This window comes from Juglans microcarpa x Juglans regia, chromosome 4S, assembly GCF_004785595.1.
Source record: "Juglans microcarpa x Juglans regia isolate MS1-56 chromosome 4S, Jm3101_v1.0, whole genome shotgun sequence".
Lineage (NCBI taxonomy): Eukaryota > Viridiplantae > Streptophyta > Magnoliopsida > Fagales > Juglandaceae > Juglans > Juglans microcarpa x Juglans regia.
Window position 1 is genome coordinate 6,153,126 of NC_054601.1, and position 19,806 is coordinate 6,172,931.

Here is a 19,806-nt window from a genome sequence, read left to right on the forward strand (position 1 = left end):
TATCCGAAAGTGGTGCCCAGGGAGTCTACATCTGATGGGGAGACGGTTGAGGATGAGGGCTCTGATAGAGATGAGATCAATGGCCTCACGGGTCATAAGGTCAGATAGTTGGTTGTTGGTCTAGATGCTCCTTCCTTTGATGGGATGAAGAGCATCAAACATGCTTATTTATCTTCTTTCTTCAAGACCATGAACTTAATCATTACTAATAATATTGATCCGAGGCAGCACAAGACAGAGATTGGCATTGATTGGACGAAGTTTATGATATGGATTGCTCGTATGGTAGCTATCGACATAATGGGCTATATATTTAGTAGGATTCGATCAGAGGCTTCCTACGTTATGACATATATTTACCTTTTGGGATCCTCATCACGTGATTTCTACTACAGGCCAAGGTCTTACTAGATATTGCCAAGCATATCCGGGAGCCAAATGGACGGATCAACTCCTCCACCCTGTCACGGAGCATGAGGCACTAGAGACTTCATCATTGTGCTCCTAGGGATGAGCCGATTGATACTCAGGTCGAAGATGCACATCCGATAGATCATGGAGTATCGGTCGGTGACACATCCACACAGTCCGAGGCCTCACGCACTATTACTCATGACTAGATTGCTAATATAGTGTGTGTAGGGATTTGCACACAGACTTCAAAGATAGTTACTGCATTGCGTACGGAGATCCAGACTGTCTTCTCTGAGTTGCATACGGAGATTGATCTCATGTCTGTGACTCAAGAGATGATCTGTACTCGAATGACACAGATAGAGACACACCTAGCTTCAGTCGAGGATGTATGTTGAGACTTAGGATCTTAGTATTTTGTATTTTTAATTTATATTTTTTTTTGTATGGACAATATGTGATATTTGGTAAATTTAATGAATTATGAATTAATTTTTTTTTATAAATTAATTGTTGATTTCTATTATATATTCTTTAATTAAAATTAATGTTAGTGCTCAAACAACACATATACCAATCGAATGAAAAATAACCATTCGAACTCTGTTATCCGCTTTTGAACATTGATGATCTACATGTTCGAACGGAAAGTCAATTTCCCAGGCTTAACCCGCCAATTTCTTTACCACGTTTGAAATGTTATTTTATTAGGGACGTAATTTATCGTCCCTATATATACTGTTCAAACGGTCAACATATTTCAATCTTTTTTGGGAACGAACTCTAAATTTCTTCCTTATATCTCATTTTTTGGGACGATTTTCATTTCATTCTAAACAAAAATCGTCCCAAAATTCAGATTTTGTTGTAGTGAGTACAATTATATATTGTCACCTTACATTTACACAGTGCAACAGAAAGAATGTTTAACAACCACCACCTTTACATAGGGGTGCCGAATCGTGTTAACGAGTCGTGTTCATGTCGTGTCGTATTAAGATATGTATATTATACTATATGGGTCGACCCTAACCTGACCTGTGAAACTTATTGTGTCAAAATCTCAAACCTTAACACGACCCATTAACATAACGGGTTGTGTCGTATCAACCTATTTTGACCCGTTTATGTAAATGGATTGAACATACCGAAAATTAACCCATTTGACCTACTTAAGTTTATCATAATTTTATATAAATGTTAAAATCATAATATCTATAAAAAAATATAAAACTAACTACAAGTTCAAAATTACAATCCAAACAATAAAAATATCGAAATTAAAATCTCAATAATTTTATTTTTTGGTATAAGGGTATAATTGTAACTTTAAATTTCTTAATGAGTCAAAATGGGTTGACCCGTTATCAACTTGTTAAGCAATCATGTCATAACGGGTCAACCCGTTTTGACCAAAACCCGTTAAGGATAAACCTTAACCCCTTTTTATCATGTCGTGTTCTTCGTATTGGGTTAACGGGTCATGTCACATATTGCTATCTCTACCTTTACAAACCCATACCTAACACAAACTTGTCACTTGCTTAACAAAATATACATTCATCCTATTTTGGCTTTTTGCCTAAAAGGCAAACATGCCCTACAAAAAATTTATCATGCTTTAAACTATATTTTCATCATGTTCCAAACCAATTGTGTCCATGTCTATGTACCTATATATATTTACCTTTACAATCAAAAGCATGTCTCTGTCTCAGCCAGTTTAAGGATCTCTTGGCATTTCTCTTTGAGACTCCATTACTATAAACCTCATGTTCATCCGTTCTTCATATAGACTCTATCGCTACACCACACATAATTTTTAAATTTTTTATTTTTTTTCTTATCAAATGTGTGATATATGGATGATGAGGAAAAGAATTTAATTAGTTAAGAAAGAATAAAAAGATAAAACAAAATTGAAAACAAATTAAAAAATAAATTAAATAAATTAAAAATAAGTGTGGTGCGTGGGGATGATGAGTAGCAAAACTCATATATATAATAGATATCTAATATCTCAATCTTATATACTGGAAATGATCAATGATCTATAATATACTCCGGTTATAAATGTTTGGTTAATTCAGAAAGTACGCGGGTGTTTCTCCTGATCATCATCTCTTTTAATTAACTAAACTTATAATTAATAATTAGGCCAGGACAACTGATTACGAAACGATTGATTGAGCTTTATACGTACTTAATTATCAATATATATATATATATATATATATTCTATGGTTAAAAGTGTATCGATTTGAAACAGTAATTTTGTTCATCCGTTTTCCTTTCATTTTTTTTGTTTTACTGATTTTTTCTGGCTATTCAATGCATAGGTTCTATGCATTTTTCGTGTATTTTAAGGGTATAATTGTCTTTTGGTGCTGGTCAACAGCTTCGATTTTTTTTTCCTCTCTCTCTCTCTCAGTCTTATCTCTTTCGTCTTAGTATCTTTCCTCTGCATCTTCTATTTTCTCTTCTCTTCGAAAATAAACTTTTTCTCATCTTCTCTTCTCTGTGTCTTCTCTCCTCTCATCATCTTTTGGTATTCGTATCTTTATTTTTTCTGTTGCTTATTTTTCTAGTGGGTTTTTTTTTTTCCTTTCATTTCGTTGTTATCGTGTTTTCGTTTGTTAAAACCCTAAATTTCTTTTCCTTATTTCTTCTCTCTCTTCTTTTCTCTATTTTCTCCTTTCTCCTTTGTGTCGCACCCCACCCCGAGTCCTTTCTCCTTCATTTCGTTTCATTTATGCCCCTGTGAGATTGAGGGGTAGAGGCCAAAGTCTTCGGTCTTGATTCGCATGAGTGTGAGATAGCTTAAAGTCGAGCAGAACAGTACCTTGTTCAGGTTACCTTCATTTCCCATTTCTTTGTATTTGCTTCTAACTTCCGGTCTCTTCCCCAGTTCTTTGATCTTCTTGCTTGTGATGTTCTTTTCCCTTTTTTTTTTCTTGAGTTCCTGTTTGGATGCTGAGAAAATAGAGGAAAATAAAAAATGAGTTGGTGCACAATGGAGTTTTCCCAAAAGAACTTTATGAAACAGATTGCAAACAAGTCTCTTTTTTGGTTCTTAGGCTTCTGCTTCTCTTTTTTCTTGATTACTTTGTCGTGATAAGCAACACTAAAGAAGAATGAGCTCTTAAAAATTACAACATGTTATTTATTTTCTTTTCTTTTGGCAAGAAAAAAAATGTCATTTATTTGGGAGTCTGGAAATTGCATTACTCCGCTAATCTCGACTAAGCAAAATTGTTAGAATAGAGCATTTGTTGTGGCAAGATTAGTTTTTTTTTTCTTTTTTATTGCCCATTTATTGTTCTCGACATTGGAAGGATTGTTTTTGTAGGAGGCTGAAATTGTTCTTACTGCACATCCCACACAAATTAATTGTCGTGCGTTACTGATAAGTACAAGCACCAGAATTCTCTGCTCACAGTGTAGAGAGACATTCTCTCAATTCATGGTATTGAGAAGACCAAGATTTTATTGATAACTGATTGCATAAAAAACTTCCAACAAGTTCCATGGTTTGTTATAAACCGATTACATCAAAGGAAATAATGGTTGAACAAAGAAAGAATACCAACAAGGAAATAAAATGATCTAGCGCTTGGAAAGAGTAGCTAACAAGGAAATAAAATAGCAACCAAACATGGAAACAAAATATTGGAGATTCAGCTTGCCAATTCAAGCTACATAGTCGGACAGCTGCACGTTCGGCCTGGTAGCGCTCATGATCCTGCGTGGCGTTGCTTCATGTGTAATCGTATCATTTGCCTCCTGCTAGAAGAACCTTGTCCTCAAGGTTAAAGGTAGGAAACTGCTCCTTAATAGTCGAAAGCGGTTCCCAGGTGGCATCTTCAGCTGGTAAAATATTCCAGCGAATCAATACTTCCTTCACCCTCCCACTAGCACTCTGGACCCAACGTGAACCTAGGACCGCTTCAGGTTGTAGCAGGGGTAACCCATCCTCAGCATAAGGGAGCAGAATGGGTTGTACAATGGTAGTATCCCCAAGACGACGCTTCAAGAGGGATACATGAAAGACATAATGGATTTTAGCATCAGGAGGCAATAAGCTATGGTGCCGATGCGCTCTAGAACTTGATAGGGCCCAAAAAACTTGCTTGCTAGCTTCTGGTATGGACGCTTAAGAGCAGAGTGTTGACGGTAGGGCTATAATTTCAAAAAGACCTAATCACCAACGGCAAAGACTTCATTCCGACGGCCTTTATCAGCTTGTCATTTCACCCGGTTGCGAGCAATAGCCAAATTAGTCTTGAGTTGACGGAGAATGCCGTCGCGAACAACAAAAGCGCTATCAACTTCAGCTACGACAGTGGAACCTGGTACGTAAGCATTCATAATGGGAGGAGAACGGCCATAAAGTGCTACAAATGGGGTCATTTGTATGGAACTATGAAAGGAGGTGTTATAGGAGAATTTGGCCCATGCGAGAAAAGCTTTCCACCATTTCAGCATCGCATGTACAAAGCAGTGAAGATACTGCTCTAAACAATGGCTTACAACTTCGGTTTGGTCATCAGTTTCGGAATGATAGGCAGAGCTAGTGCACATCATTGTGCCCTGTAAACGGAAGAGCTTGCGCGAAAAATGGCTCATGAAGATGCGGTCATGGTCACTGACAATGGAAGATGGGAGACTGTGGAGTTTGACCACATTTCGGATGAAGGCATTAGCAACGTCTCGAGCTGTATAAAGATGGGCCAATGCAACAAAATGGGCAAATTTAGTGAGCCGATCAATGACCACGAAAATGGAATTCTTACCAGTTGATTTAGGGAGGCCACTGATAAAATCCATGGACACATCAGTCCACACCCCTGATGGAATTGGCAATGCCTCGAGCAGGCTGGCTGGATGTCGTGTGTCATATTTGTCTGTTGGCAAGAGTTGCACTGTTGGATGTGAAGTTGAATGTTTTTTCATGCCCCGCCAATGAAAAAGCAAGGAAAACTGCTTGTAAGTGCGAAGAATGCCTGAATGTCCACCTACGATACTATCATGAAATTCACGTAAAAGAGCCTCTTTAATTGCTGGAACCTCAGGAACTAAGATGTGACCCTCTCGCATGATGCACCCATTTTTCAAACTATAACCTGCAATAGAGAATGGGTCTACATGCAGTTAACGTTCCAAAGGACTCAAAACGACGTCCTTTTTTGTAGCTTCCCGTAAATCATCCTAGATCTCCCATATTGGTCCTTGGGGAAGAAGATCTTGTTCTGGTATTAGATACTGTGGTGACCTTCCCATTGTGAGTTTTGATCACTTCTATCTAACGTCGATCATCTCTAATTTCCAACATTTTATCCTAATTAAGTTTGTCGATGGCGCTAATTAATTATCCTTTCTATTATGATCATGAGCAGAGCATGAGGTTTGATTTCATCACTAATGTATTGATCAAGGAAATAAAATCATTGGATAGCAAACAGTTCCACATTAATTTGTTGGGTTGCAAAAACGTTGCCTTTCAAAACGTAAATGTCATAGCACCCGAAAATAGTCCCAACACAGATGGAATCCATATTGGGCGGTCAACTGGAATCAAGATTATTGATACAAAGATTGCAACCAGTGATGATTGTATCTCTCTTGGTGATGGATGTAAGAATATACGTATCAAGGGAGTAACTTGCGGGCCTAGCCATGGAATTAGCATAGGAAGTCTTGGTAAGTACAAAAATGAAGAGCCTGTGGTTGGAGTTAACGTTGTTAACTACAAAATGAAGAGCCTGGGACAATACTATTCATCATCCTAACTTCTATCATCCTTTCATTATCCTATGATGTGGTATTAGGTGATTAGAAATTATTTATAATATTTCACTTATGAACATACCATCTACTGCCACATCATGGGATAATGGAATGATGATGGGAGTTGAGATGATGAATAGATTTTTTCTTTTGAGAATATCATCATGAACAATGTCGACAACCCTGTCCTCATAATCAATCATACTGCCCATGGAATCAATCAATGCAAATCACAGGTACATACATTAGAATATCGATCATGTTGTGATTGACTTCATATTAATATTCAAAGTTAATGCATATAACTAATAGTACTTTTATTGATCTGGTGGTGGTTGTTGGCCGGTATATATACTAGGTTCCTTCAAAGGTTAAGATCAGCAACGTGCCTTCAAGAACATACGAGGAACAACTTGTACAAAGGGGGCGGTCAAACTATTTTGTAGCAAGGCGCTTCCATGTCAGAATGTGAAGGTCAGTGACATAGACATCAGATACAGTGGAAGAGACGGGCCGGCTACTTTCCATTGTGCTAATATCAAACCCATGACCAGTGGCAGACAGTGGCCTCCTCCTTATTCTTACCAATTAAGCTTCTTCTTCTTCTTCCTCTTTATTTTTTTTATTTTTTTTACGCGTTGTCGTTAATTTATTTACAATGCTAGCTCGATGTAATCTAGTATCTACACTTGTGAGTTCTTTGAAATGAAAATTCGGGTGTACGTGGATCTGACTTTCCAAATTCAACAAAAATCATTGTTGTAAGTACGTAATTTCTTTCTAATTAGTGCACAAGTAACGTCTATTAAAAATTAATAATAATAATAACAACAACAATAATAATAATAACAATAAAAATAATAAGAGGATATAATTATCATGATCACCAATATCTTCATGGAGATCGAGCTAGCTCATGAGTATACGCGAAGTATTGAAACACGTTGATGTTGTATATTCAAAACTTAATTAAATGTATTACAAGAGGTGCCTATTTATACACCGCTAGTTGTTTAAATAAAAGGAAAGCAATTAATTAAGTTGCTTGTTGTACAGAATATTACAAAAGCTTAAATTTAGGAAGTAAACACAATTAACTACATGAGTTGTGCTTGACTGAATCAAGAGAGATTGATTGTTGTGATAATCTATTACGCCCCCTCAAGATGGTGCTCCCATTAGTGACACCAATCTTGGACCGTAGAAGCTGAAACCGTGGACGTGATAAGGCCATGGTCATTAAATCAACAAGCTGATCATGGATAGACACATGAGCAACTTGAAGAATTCCTTTGCTGACATAATCCCGAACGAAATGTAAGTCAATGGCAATATGTTTCATCTAAGAGTGAAGCACTGGATTGAGACTTAACTGTGTGCACAGAAGTGCATGAATTTTTGGTGGGGACTAATTCATGGTGACACCAAGTTTCACTGAAGAGAGATTGAAGCTAGGCAATTTCTGATGTGGCACTCACAAGTGCCCTGTATTTCACTTCGATTGAGGAGCAAGCCACAACTTGTTGTTTTCTAGTGCACTAAGAGATGAGATTGGTAGCAAGGAAGATGATATAGGCTGAGGTAGATCTTATATCATTGATGCTCCCCGCCCAATCGACATCAAAATAGGCAAGAAGTTGGGGAGCAGCATTGCGACGGAGCTTAATGTCATGGTAAATGGAATGCTTGAAATATCCTAGGAGCCTCTTGATAGCAGTCCAGTGAATTTCAGATGGAGAGTGCATGAACTGAGCAAGTTTGTTAATAGGAAATGCAATATCGGGCCGAGTTAGAGCTAGGTATTGAAGTGCACCAATAACACTTCTATATGTAATGCTAACTGCTGGACTGGAGCCATCATTCAACTGAAGTCGACTAAAGTAGCCAAAGGGGTGGTGACATCTTTGGCACCATCCATTCTTGTTTTATGTAGAAGATCTCACACATATTTGTGTTGTGTAAGAAACAAACCATCTAAGGTAGGAATGGCTTCAATCCCCAAGAAAAAGTGAAGACGCTCGAGGTCTTTTAGAGAGAATTGTGCACCAAGTTGTTTGATGATGATGGAGATGAAGGCAGGGTCATTTCCTGTGAGGATTAGATCATCAACATAAACAAGGAAATATGCCACAATGTTGTGATGCTGATAGATAAACAGAGAAGGATCGGAAGCAGACTTCACAAAGCCAATGCCACAGAGGCAATCATGCAGTGCACAATACCAGGCCCTTGGCGCCTGTTTTAGTCCGTAGATGGACTTTTGAAGATGGCAAATATGGTGAGGATAGGAGACATCAATAAAACCAGCCGGTTGCACCATGAACACATCCTCAGTTAGTGTACCATGAAGGAAGGCGTTATTCACGTCCAGTTGACGAAGAGACCAACCTTTTATCACAGCAAGAGATAAAATAACGCGTATGGTGGCAAGCTTCACAACTGGGGAGAAGGTTTCTATGAAGTCAAGTCCAAGTCGCTGATGAACCCCCTTGGCAACGAGATGCGCTTTATAGCGATCAATGGATCCATCAGGTTTGCGTTTAATTCGAAACACCCATTTTGAGCCAACTAAATTTTGCTTTGGTGTGGCATGAACCAACTTCCAAGTGTCATGTCGAACAAGGGTTGTATGTAAACTCCTCACTCATAGCTTGATGCCAATGGGGATCTCTGAGAGCTTGATGAATACCAGTGGGCTCCAATGTTGGGGGTATTGGATGCTTTGTAGCCAAGAAGAGCCGCTTGGGTTTATAGATACTATTCATGGATCAGGTGACCATGCGAGTTGGCTGAGGAGGCATGGTGTCAACAACCTATTCAACAGCTGAGAGTGGAGGACCTGTGGTTGGGAGTCTACTACGAGAAGAGGATACTGCAGGGGAGACACTAGTGCAAGGCTATGACAACATCTATTGGCCAACATCATCCAGCAATGGACCCGAGGCAGTTGAACCATTTGATGGTGTCTAGGATAGAGATGGCACAAGAGGAGCAAGTGTCAAGAGTTGAGGAGAGGTGATGACACATTGAGGTGGGGAAGAAGTTGTTGATTTTTAAGTATAAGGAAAAATAGATTCATCAAAGCGAACATGACATGAAAGGTAGATTCGATTGGTGTTGGGATCAAGACACTTGTATGCACTTTGTGAAGTGGAATAGCCAACAAAAAAATACATGGTCGTGACTTTGGGTCCAATTTATGTTGGGAATAAAGTTTGAGCCATGGAAAACATTGACATCCAAAAATCCGAAGTTTGAGTTAATTAGGAGGAGGCTGAAACAGGATTTCAAAATGAGATTTAAGAGAATGTAAGGATGTGGGCATTCTATTAATTAAGTACACCGCGGCCTGAAAGGCCCAATTCTAGTAGGAGAATGGAAATTGTGCTTGATGGAGTAAAGTCATGCCCGTTTCCACAATATGCTGATGACAACATTCAACCACTCCATTTTGTTCAAGAGTGTGTGGAGTAGTTGTGAGATGACTAATTCCATGTTCGCTAAGATAGCCTTTAAGAGCAATAAACTAACCTCCATTATCAGAGTAGAGGTGTTTGATTGGCAATGAAAATTATTTTTCAAGTATGGCCTTGAGTGTGTACACACACACACATATACAAGTCTTATTAACGTGTGCAGTTAGCAAAGTCCTGACATGCATGATCTAGAGATGATACATAAGTTCTTAATTTAACGTCTTTCTTAGGTTTGAACTGAATCGCCCTCAGTGATTCTCATCAATTGCACCGGACAGCCACTTTTTAATCTTGAGAAAAGCCCCCACTTCTCAGTGCTCGTGTCGGGGTCCATCACCTTCCACCTGATCAACAAATTTCCAATTCAAACAACCTTAATTATTATTAATATAGTATCATAACTAGCTTTGTTTCTGATGATCACGAACTGATCTCAATATATAAACATTGAGGTTGATTTCGATCTAAAGTACTGTACGTATGCTGAAGCAATGCTCTTATATATTATGTTCTTTGAGATATATATATTCACTGGCCTGTATGTGGTGATCAGACGGTGGAGAAACACAAGCATCATGGCTTTGGCCATGTTCATCCCAAGGCAAGTCCTCCCTCCCATTCCGAATGCCAAGAAGCTGTATGGCTTTGTTTCTCCCTATATCAATGGGAGAGGGAAAATCACCTTATCAAATTATACTTCGAGAAATGAATTTCAACTTCTTTTTTTTTTCCCTTCCTGGAAAATAAGAACAAATAATTGAGATAATTTCCAGGAAGAGATAAGACTTACAGCAAATCTTGCTGGATTGAACTCGCTTGGATCCTTGTACACCATAGCATCCAGGTGTATTGATTTAGCATCAATATTAACGTTCCAACCTCTTTTGATCTTAAATCCTACAGCAGCAATTAAAACATGACCTTAAATCAGATGAAATGTATAATTCCTTAAGCAGAGTATTTACTTTTTGAAGCCTTTAAGACAACATACCTTCAATCTCACAGTCTTTGAGTGCTTGTCTTGGGAACCATGGTACTATCGATGCCATCCGTAGGGATTCTTTTACAACCTGTTTGTGACAACCATTTATCAACTTTCGAATACATCCACAAAATGATGATCATACTGCAATAAGTACTACCTTAGAAGCATAAGGCATCTCAGTAAGATCTTCAACCGAAAGATATGGCTTCAGTGAAGTCTTTTTTGCCATGTGCTGTTGTTCATTCTGCTCCCATATATAGGCAAATCAGCATATAAGAAGAGTTAAGAAATTAATATTCCATAATCTAATGGAATCATCAACTAATGCACGATCCTGTATGTTGTTGCCTGTTGGGCATATATACTTGGTTTCACTTACCCTAAGTGTCTCAAGGACATCTTGGTTCTCGTCCAAGAATTTAACCATCCATGTGATTGCACTTGCTGTTGTATCCTGACCTGCATTTTCTTCCAAGATGTAAGTAAGAGTTTAGGAATATTATGCACTTTTGCAAAATTTTCAAGAATCAATCCCCACAAAATGATTTCAAAAACAAAATGAGATAGATCTGCTAATATACATTCGGGGTATTTCTTTAGCAATCTTTTGCTAACCTGCAATAATCATAGTTAAGATGTTGTCTTTAATCTCTGCATCTGTCAGCCTTGGAGCTTCATCATGAGTACTAGATGATTTTTCATCCTCCATCAACATCTGTTGCAGAAAATCTCCTTGATAAGCTTGTTTTATGCCTCCTCTTCTTTCACTAATCGCCTTATCCAGTATGTTCATTATTCTTTTTCTGCCCTGAATTGTCATTAAACAAAGAAAAAACATGATCAAATGTGGCTAATTATAAACTTTTTAGGCGTTCTGATTATATTTACCTGGAGGCCTTTATGAAATCTTGTCCAAGGTAACCTCAAAGGGAATGCGAGCATTGCTTCACAAACTTGGGCGACTTCCTGCTGCAACATCTCTAGTTCTTCCCCGCTGTCTAGACTTATCAGCATTTTGCACATTGCTTTGCAAGTTATCTGCACCCGATCCAATCGCCAACATCAGTACTATAGTAACTAGTAACTCTCGACCACTGGAAAAACAACAACAACAAAAGAAAATGCTGGCTTTCACAGCCAAGTATGATGATAATTCAGTCAGTGTGATAAGTAAGTGTTGCAACTTTCTGATACTATTGTGAACTCGACATGTCTATTACTGTTGATCTTCAACTTGGGTTTTCGAAGGGATTATGGTAGCTCAGGAGTTCGGCTCATTAGAGTCGGCTCTAGCTTATTTGTGAGATTCGTATTGGATGATAGAGCAGGTGACAGAAAGAAAGGATCCAATTGGTGGCAGGACTGAGGCCTGTGAGTTGTGACTCGAGCCAGAGGTTCCGTTTTATGGTCGCTTAGTTTCCTTCTCATCCATTGACGGGCTCCATTTAGAAGACCTTTAATTGGGCCAGAGACTGAAGCAAGCATGAGTCCAACAATTCAGATTTAGACCAGATTTCCCACTTTGTGGATCCCCATCTTTGTGATTAGCAATTACTTTCTCAAGAGTTATTAGGTTCACACAAAATTCTTATATAAAAAAAGAGATTTATTATGCATAAGTTACTATTCACTCTCACACCTCATACCTATAACTTTTTCATAGAGTATAGAAGTATTTTTCATAAGATATAGAGGTGTTTTTCGTAGGGTGGGGGATGATTAATAGAGACTGATTAGAAGAATTTTTCATAAAAAAAAGTTACACATGACTTAATATGGTACCATAAATTTACTTTAGACCAATTATTTCTATGTATTACACAATATTACCCTTTTATTTTAGATTTTTCTTTTTTTAATCTCGAATCATACTTATTATTGATGTGTCACATTTAAAGAGACGAGCACTTAGAATATGATTTCAATATTTACCACTTAAATAAACAATTAATTAAAATATGTTGCCTCGACAATCTGGGATTACAAAATATGATATATTTTGAACTGTTTTTATTATGGATTTTTCGGTCAAAGGTACCTTGAGTGCCTCTTGGAGTACGACCACAGTGCTGCCATCATCCCAGCAGTTGAATGTTTCCACGATTGATTCATCAAACTGTTTGACAAAAACTGATATAGAAGTAGCTGAGAACAAATTGGAGAGACGGGTACGGATCAGTTTGTGGTGTTGGTCAGAAGAACAGAGAAGGCTTTGATCACCAACAAGCTCAGCGATCGACCTTATGTATCTTTTGGTGAATTTTCTCGAGTCATTGTTCAGGATTGCCTTGGCTGACTCTGTGCTCGAAACAAAGACATGCGTCTCCCCAAAGATGTTTGTCCTGAAGCAGTTCCCGTACCTGTTCCACTAATTCAGGATCCTTTTGTTTTGAAGAACAAAAATCTCATACCAAGCAAGGGAAAAAAACAAAAAAACATGTACTTTTAAATCCACATGAAGTTTTGGATAAAACCAGTTTTCATAATCTATGGAAACTTCTTTTTCCTGGGAGTACTAGAAACTGGTTTGCAGAGAAGCAGATGGCATTCATGTATAAAGAACGTCGGAAAATTTATGAAAGAGATGTTACGTACCGGAGATGGCGAACCCGGACAAAGTGATAGAAGCCTTTGCCACTGTAGATGGAAGCCATGAACTGCAAGGTCTCTCCAATCAGCGGTAATCCTGGACTCCCTGGAGGAATCCCGGCGGTTGGTTCTTGAAAACGGCATCGAAACATCTTCAGTACTATTTGAGACATCAAAAACAGAGAGGCACTCAAAACAACAAGAGTGTAACAACAAATGCTAGGTTGCAGGAGATGAAGCAATAGCGGAAGCATTTTTCGATCTGCTATGCTGCTGGGTGGGCTGCTATATTCATTCTTTTGCTGCATAATCATATATATACATATATATGAATTCAAAACGGTTATCAGGGGAAAGAGCCACGCGTACGGTAGAGAAAATGACGTTGGAGTTTTGGCCGACAGTGGCTTTCCCTTTCAAAAATCATGTTTCCACTCGAAAACCAGAGTGACAGTGGTGGGGATGTGAATGGAGGACGCACGTAGGCTCTCTTTTGAGATAGTTAGCTTCCATTTTTTCGTTTAGAAGGATTGTTTATGAATAGTAATGAGTTAAAATAATAAAGTAAGTTTTAAGATGAATTTAATATATTTAGATATTAAGATGAATTTAAATATATTTATGAGAAATTAAAAAAAAATTGTAGATTTGTGTAAGGAGGTATTGAGTTGAAAAAGATTATAGATTTAAAAAAATTTTGAATTGTGATAATTTAGTAAATTGAGAATTTAAATGTTAAATTAAACTGACTTGGTCAGACTTCAGAGTCTTAGAACTTGAGTTGAGCAGCGAAAATGTTTTCGTTGTGGTCGGATGACAGTACCTCTAAAGATGCTCCATTTTCGGGCTACAGAACAGAGAATCACCCAGTAATGATGTTATTTTGTACGTTTGTTTCTGACTTTTGCTCATTTCCCATTCGTGTTATAGATATCGAGACAGCGACAAATACAGTAGGGACAGGAATATTATTAAGCAAATACGATACACCTCAATCTATTCTCCAAGTGCAATGACAGATCAATGGATAAAGCTGTACGCCAACAATCTCTTACACCGTCCTGAGAATGGAGAATACTTTCCGGGTGTTTCTTGAACGGTTCTCTCAAATTTGGGGCCGTGGGTGAAGGTGCCGTGCGGACTGTACTAATTTTGTGATTGGTGAAGCATTTGAAGATGCACTCGAGTCCGTCATTAGGTCAGAGAATGGCTTTGCGCAGAAGGAATATCCTCCGGCTTGTTCTTGAAATAATTTATAAAGCCAGGAGTACGGACCTACAGGATCGGGTTATTGAGGGAACAGAAGCTTGATAAGTTTGACATAATAGAAGAAGCGATTCAAGCATGCTATGACATCATTTCTGGGTCTTGTCAAGTAAGCAGAGAACTAAGTGGAGAGGGAGTGTCACACATTGATACATACCTCTTTGCAATTTGCATTCCATTCCTCTGGTTGGAAGCTTGAAGATTGCAGAGGATTTTTTTTATGATTGCAACTGCAAAAGAGACTGTAGTCTGATTATTGGTTTTAGACCAAGTGAAGATGGGGGATTCTTTTATTTAATAAATTACATCCAACCAACCAAGGTTTTGATTACAAGGTACACAGCTATCTACATGAATTTTGATATGCATGGTTGCCATTGATTTACCTTTTAGGATTTCAATACTTTATTATCAACAAAATTTGGGGTCGTCCTCTTTTAAAAATAAAACAAATCATAGCACACTTTATCATCTTGACATTTGGAAAGCACATAGGGATTGTGTAGATAATTCATATTAGTGCCAAAAGTTTGGAATTACATAGTAAAACTTTTAGATAAAGGCAAATTGTTACTAATAATTAAGTAACTGACTAAATTTCCAGATTAAAAGTTGAATTTTGCTGCTGCAAGGTGTCGATTGTTATGCTTTGAGTTGCAATTTCTTAGGCATCTTTCATTGACCTAGATTTGAGACCCTTTGAAGAAAATGGAAGACTTATTACGAGTTACACAAAAAGATTGGGAGCTGCTACACTCGTATGGTGAAAGCCGATGAAGCCACAAGCATGAAGGCTAATTCTACTTACAGAGATTCAACACAATGCCTTGGATGATAATTATCTGACCGAAGATTATCACTGCTCATCTTAACTAATGTTTCATCACGTTGTTGAGGTAATTAGATTTGCTATATAATATATTCTTTGTTTTTTTATTTTTTTTTTGGTGTTTCTTGGTATTTAAACTTACTACTATTAGCATTTTTTTGTGTTCTCTTTACTCTTCACTACCAGTCTTTTTTTTTTTTTTTTTTTTTTTGGATTAGATTTCAGATCACGAGTCCATACTCTGGATTTGATGTTTTCAGATGGAGTTACCGTGTTAATTGTATCATTCCTACCAAATTTGTGATTTGCAAAGAAATGCTGTACCTGTAGAACTTCCAATATACATGTGTACTTCTGTTTCGTATTGCCAAAAAGGAGCTTACAATGTTGATCTAGCATAATCTTCAATAACAATCGAAGGCATTGATTTCTGGACTTCATGATGCTGGGGATCTGTAAACAATGCTTGCCACTGGTTCTTAATCAGAAGGCATGCAATTGCATTAGGAAGATCGGTTTTGCACATCACATCTACATGCATTGCCTGAATTATGCAACTCTATTGACATACATGTGCATGCTGCTATGTACCTCATATGCAATGCGATTTCACATGGTATTTTCATTTTCTTCTCATTATATTTATGGGATTTCAATGAGAGAACAGGACAAAGTGACAGAACACTTGTTTTTGCGCTCAGTGGAGAAATTGATGCATCAACCACTTAAATGACATTTCATCCATGCCCACGTGCTATAACTTCATACAGCTAGATATCATATTTACTATGGTGTCCAGAAACTTAGGACTTACTTACTGTTCCAGGTAGACCTCCCTTTAAAGCGTAATTACTAAACACAACTCTGCAAGCCAGACAATTGATATCAAAATTACTCAAATTAACTATGCCTGTGTAAAATTAGTTTGGAGGACGAACTGCTTATTAATATCATATCTTGATTCTCATACAAGTGTTCTCAGATCCTAGAAACTGATATCAAAACTGCTCATATTAACTATGATGCCCTTGAATTTGACACATATCGATGTTGCCACTATATATGCAGTTGTATAATGGAGCTTTGCTGCCATTCGAGCTATTGATCTCTCCTAAACAATCTCATTCACACCCCCCCCCCCCCCAAATATGGAGTGCAGTTTAGGATTTCTATGGAGGTCTCAACTCTATTCATAAAGCATCTTGAACATATAGTATTTCGTTTTAATCCTTTGTTTCAAATTGATCGAAGTTGGTTAAGTTTTTTAGTACTCTTATTACCAGATTTTGAGTCTCAGATTGGACGTATGATATAGAAAATCCGTGTTTCTAATTGCATTTTCAACTACAGGCCGGCAGCCTTCCACAGAGCACATTATACTTAAGAATCAGTTTGCCCGACACTATAGAGCCTATTCTCATAGCAGGGCCCAAACTAAATAAGGAAAAACAAAATTTTCAAACTCAGGCTGAGCTGCATTGGTATCTTAATCAGCTTAGTGGAATGATTGTGCAGTCCAATTATGTTGGCTGCATCCAGGTGATCAGTGAAAAGCTCTCTCTCTCTCTCTCTCTCTCTCTCTCTCTCTCTCTCTCTCTCTCTCTCTCTCTCACACACACACACACACACACACACACAAAACAGTGTGTATTTAAAACATGTAGTTGAAGTTCTGAATACGACCAAAAAATGTGTTAAATAGATCGTATAAGTGGGCCAAGTTGTGCCCCATTCAGCTGACTTGAGAAACTAAAGGGTGTTAAATGCCTTGTGCCCTACCAGTTAAGACAAAAGGGTAATGTCAGGTCATTATAATACATCCTAGATTAACGCAGTGGATTATGTCTAGATAAGATCGTGGTTCCTTGAGAAAAGGATCAAGTTTTCACTTGGATGGTGTATCCTGTAAGTAGCAAGTAGCCGCATTCATTTGGTTTTTCTTCCTTCAGCCGTCCAATTATGCACTTGTTATCCAGGGGTTTGAAATTAGAAAAGAAACTGTCTAACCTCTCCCAAATAGTGAGGGAGTTTTATTTCGATCAAGGGCAAACAGTGTATTCCAGAAAAGAAGGCAAGAGTTTCCGGACATTCTGCATTAAAAGCATATGTGATTAGATCAACAGCCTTCTGACTGGCATTTACTTCCAGTCACCAACTAACAGTGTCACTCTTATTATTCAGTATTAGACCACGCTTATGTCTAAGAACACAGAGAAAGGATATCCCAGCACCTTTAAAAAAACAAAACCTAATGAAACCGAGAGAGAGAGAGAGAGAGAGAGAGGGAGAGTGATTTTTATATAGCAACTTTGGATCCATCCGTGTTTTCTGTAGCATCTGTTTCAGTCCTCCTTTGCTTTGCTTATTGATATCTAATGATTCCAAAGGTTCCATTCAGTCTGTCCTCAGGCTTGCATACTTTCAAATGCAGCATGTTTACATGACGTTCTTTTTGCTTGTTTAATATATCTGTGACCATTCTTTCTCCTTTCACTGACACTGCAGTTTATGCCATATCATTTCTCCCCCCTTCTCCTCTCTCTCTCTCTCTCTCTCTCTCTCTCTCTCTCTGTGTTTGCAGTACTCAGTGGTACGTTCTGACCAAATTCTGTGTGTTGCAGAAAACTGTAGTGTCAGTGGAACTGCTCTGTTCGAAGTGCAGTCAGAAGGTGATGAAGTTAATTGCAACAATCGAAGGGATAACTTCTATAGTCGCTGACCCCTCAAAGAAAACGGTGACAGTAATCGGGGAAGCCGATCCAGTGAGGATCATCAAGAAGGTCCGAAAATTCAGAAAAACTGCCACTGTGGTCAGTGTAGGTCCCCCCAAAGAGGAGCAAAAGGATGAGAGGAAAGATTCAGTTGTTCCTGATATTCCAAAGACATGTCAGAAATGTGACGTATGGTATGTGATTGCTGATGATTATTACAATCGTTGTAGCATTCTGTAACTCAGCAACTCACATTTCAAGAATCCTTTCATTATCATTTCATGCTGCAAGATCTGTAGCTTTTATTATGAGGCAAAAATAATGAAAACCATCTCTAATGGTTCATCCCCCCCAACAAAACCAAAAGCAAGAAGCGTGAAGTTGTCGTGTAAATTTTAAACAATTTACTGAAATATTCATTGAAATCGACATTATTCTCGACTACATTGTCCAACATGAATAGAGGAAGGCCTGATTTAGGTGCTGTGGAAGTTGGCATGCCGCTCTTGTAAGGTACGTACCAACCAGAAAGAGAGAGACAGAGAAGGAGAGATTCTATGGCCATTTGAATGTCTTATCTTTCTCGTATGAACCAACAGCAACTTCTCTGTTATCCATCTGTTCTTGTCATCGTAATTTAATCATTTTTATAAATATAATTATATGAGATACCAATCAAAAGGATTAAATCCCTGGTCGAGAGCTAGTTTACTATATTTTGAACAACATAATGGTTTCAATCAATTCAATAGTTTGCTCTTAGACTAGATCTAGGAATCATCCTCGATGGTTGGTGTAGCCATAAATCTATCTTACATTCATTGAGTACTGATGTCAGGCACGGCATTATTATATTGTGTGTTGCTATTCAGTCCTGTCCTGCAAGCTGTCTCTCAAATATTTTAATATTTTAATTTTTTAAATATTAAAAAATATATATAAATTCACTAGCGGGTGTTTTTTTAAACATTTAAAAAAAAAAAAAAAAAACTAAAATGCAGCTACACTTGAGGTGACAACCTAACATTTTGTTACCAGCAAAAGGAACTTTTCTTGCATTTTGTTGTAGTCAGAAAATTACACATTAATGAAAGAACAACAATTGTTTACATTTCTATATTTCTCTATAGGATATGCTATAAATATTTGTTTATTTATTTATTTTTGGGCAACCTTCTCATCAAGCGCATTATTTGCATTTAAAATTCACATCAATTTATCTCAACTAATATCATCTCATCATTACAATTTTTTTAAATCTCACACAAAATATAATAAACAATTCAATTTTTTCAAATTCTAAAATAATTTTTCCAAAATCTCACCCAAAGTATAATAAATAATTCAATTTTTATTCTACTATTTACAAAACATCTCAACCTGTCTCTGAATCCAAACCACTAAGAGATTCTCCAGACACGAGCAATCTACCTTGGAGGGAGAGAGGGTTCTCGCATATAAAAATTATACAAAATTTTGAGATTATTGAACAATAAATAAAATAAAAAAGAGGCATATCTATATATATAGAAATTTTAAAAAAGCATATGGGAATTAGAAATTTTTTGGGGAGCCATTTTCTATTTATATAAAATTTTTAAAAAAAAAACCTAGGAAATATGAATTAAAAAAATTGGGGGGATGGCTGCCTAGCTACAAGCACTAGCATTGGACTCATCAAATGGATACAATCTTCAAAATTTAATGATTTTAGTTTTAAAATCCTGGCATTGGATTCACCATATGCTC

The 19,806-nt window shown here is 37.4% G+C and overlaps 2 protein-coding genes and 1 pseudogene across 4 annotated transcripts; 2 read left to right on the forward strand and 1 right to left on the reverse strand.

Annotated features, from left to right (window-relative positions):
• Positions 1–5,768: 5,768 nt before the first annotated feature.
• Positions 5,769–6,849, forward strand: LOC121262760 (annotated as a pseudogene).
• Positions 6,850–9,804: 2,955 nt separating this feature from the next.
• LOC121262913 (abscisic acid 8'-hydroxylase 3) lies at positions 9,805–13,702 on the reverse strand. Its single transcript, XM_041165609.1, has 10 exons — positions 13,258–13,702; positions 12,701–13,022; positions 11,551–11,700; positions 11,278–11,470; positions 11,042–11,121; positions 10,820–10,906; positions 10,669–10,747; positions 10,468–10,574; positions 10,214–10,332; positions 9,805–10,021 (listed from the first exon to the last, which is right to left on the reverse strand). Exons 1-10 carry the CDS (start codon positions 13,563–13,565, stop codon positions 9,904–9,906), a joined length of 1,563 nt encoding a protein of 520 aa, XP_041021543.1. The 5' UTR covers positions 13,566–13,702; the 3' UTR covers positions 9,805–9,903.
• Positions 13,703–14,106: 404 nt separating this feature from the next.
• On the forward strand, positions 14,107–18,491 carry LOC121263147 (heavy metal-associated isoprenylated plant protein 43-like). 3 transcript variants are annotated; one of them, XM_041165956.1, is made up of 4 exons: positions 14,107–14,852; positions 15,205–15,413; positions 16,697–16,900; positions 17,968–18,491. In XM_041165956.1, the coding sequence occupies exons 2-4, from the start codon at positions 15,393–15,395 to the stop codon at positions 18,295–18,297; spliced, it is 555 nt and encodes a 184-aa protein (XP_041021890.1). In that variant the 5' UTR covers positions 14,107–14,852; positions 15,205–15,392; the 3' UTR covers positions 18,298–18,491. The 3 variants fall into 3 exon arrangements, with proteins under 3 accessions (XP_041021890.1, XP_041021891.1, XP_041021892.1); XM_041165957.1 differs by having other exon boundaries at positions 14,108–14,852; positions 15,122–15,413; positions 16,697–16,898; positions 17,966–18,491; XM_041165958.1 differs by having other exon boundaries at positions 14,108–14,852; positions 15,150–15,413; positions 16,697–16,898; positions 17,966–18,491.
• Positions 18,492–19,806: the final 1,315 nt, after the last annotated feature.

Coding starts and splice junctions, on each gene's coding strand:
- LOC121263147 (XM_041165956.1), top strand. CDS start 15,393: ATGTTTCATCACGTTGTTGAG. Junction 15,414..16,696: donor TGTTTCATCACGTTGTTGAG/GTAATTAGATTT, acceptor TTTCAACTACAG/GCCGGCAGCCTTCCACAGAG. Junction 16,901..17,967: donor TCCAGGTGATCAGTGAAAAG/CTCTCTCTCTCT, acceptor TGTGTGTTGCAG/AAAACTGTAGTGTCAGTGGA.
- LOC121262913 (XM_041165609.1), bottom strand. CDS start 13,565: ATGATTATGCAGCAAAAGAATGAATATAGCAGCCCACCCAGCAGCATA. Junction 11,122..11,277: donor CTTAACTATGATTATTGCAG/GTTAGCAAAAGA, acceptor AAGAAAATGCAG/GTCAGGATACAACAGCAAGT. Junction 10,575..10,668: donor CAAAGACTGTGAGATTGAAG/GTATGTTGTCTT, acceptor TTGCTGCTGTAG/GATTTAAGATCAAAAGAGGT.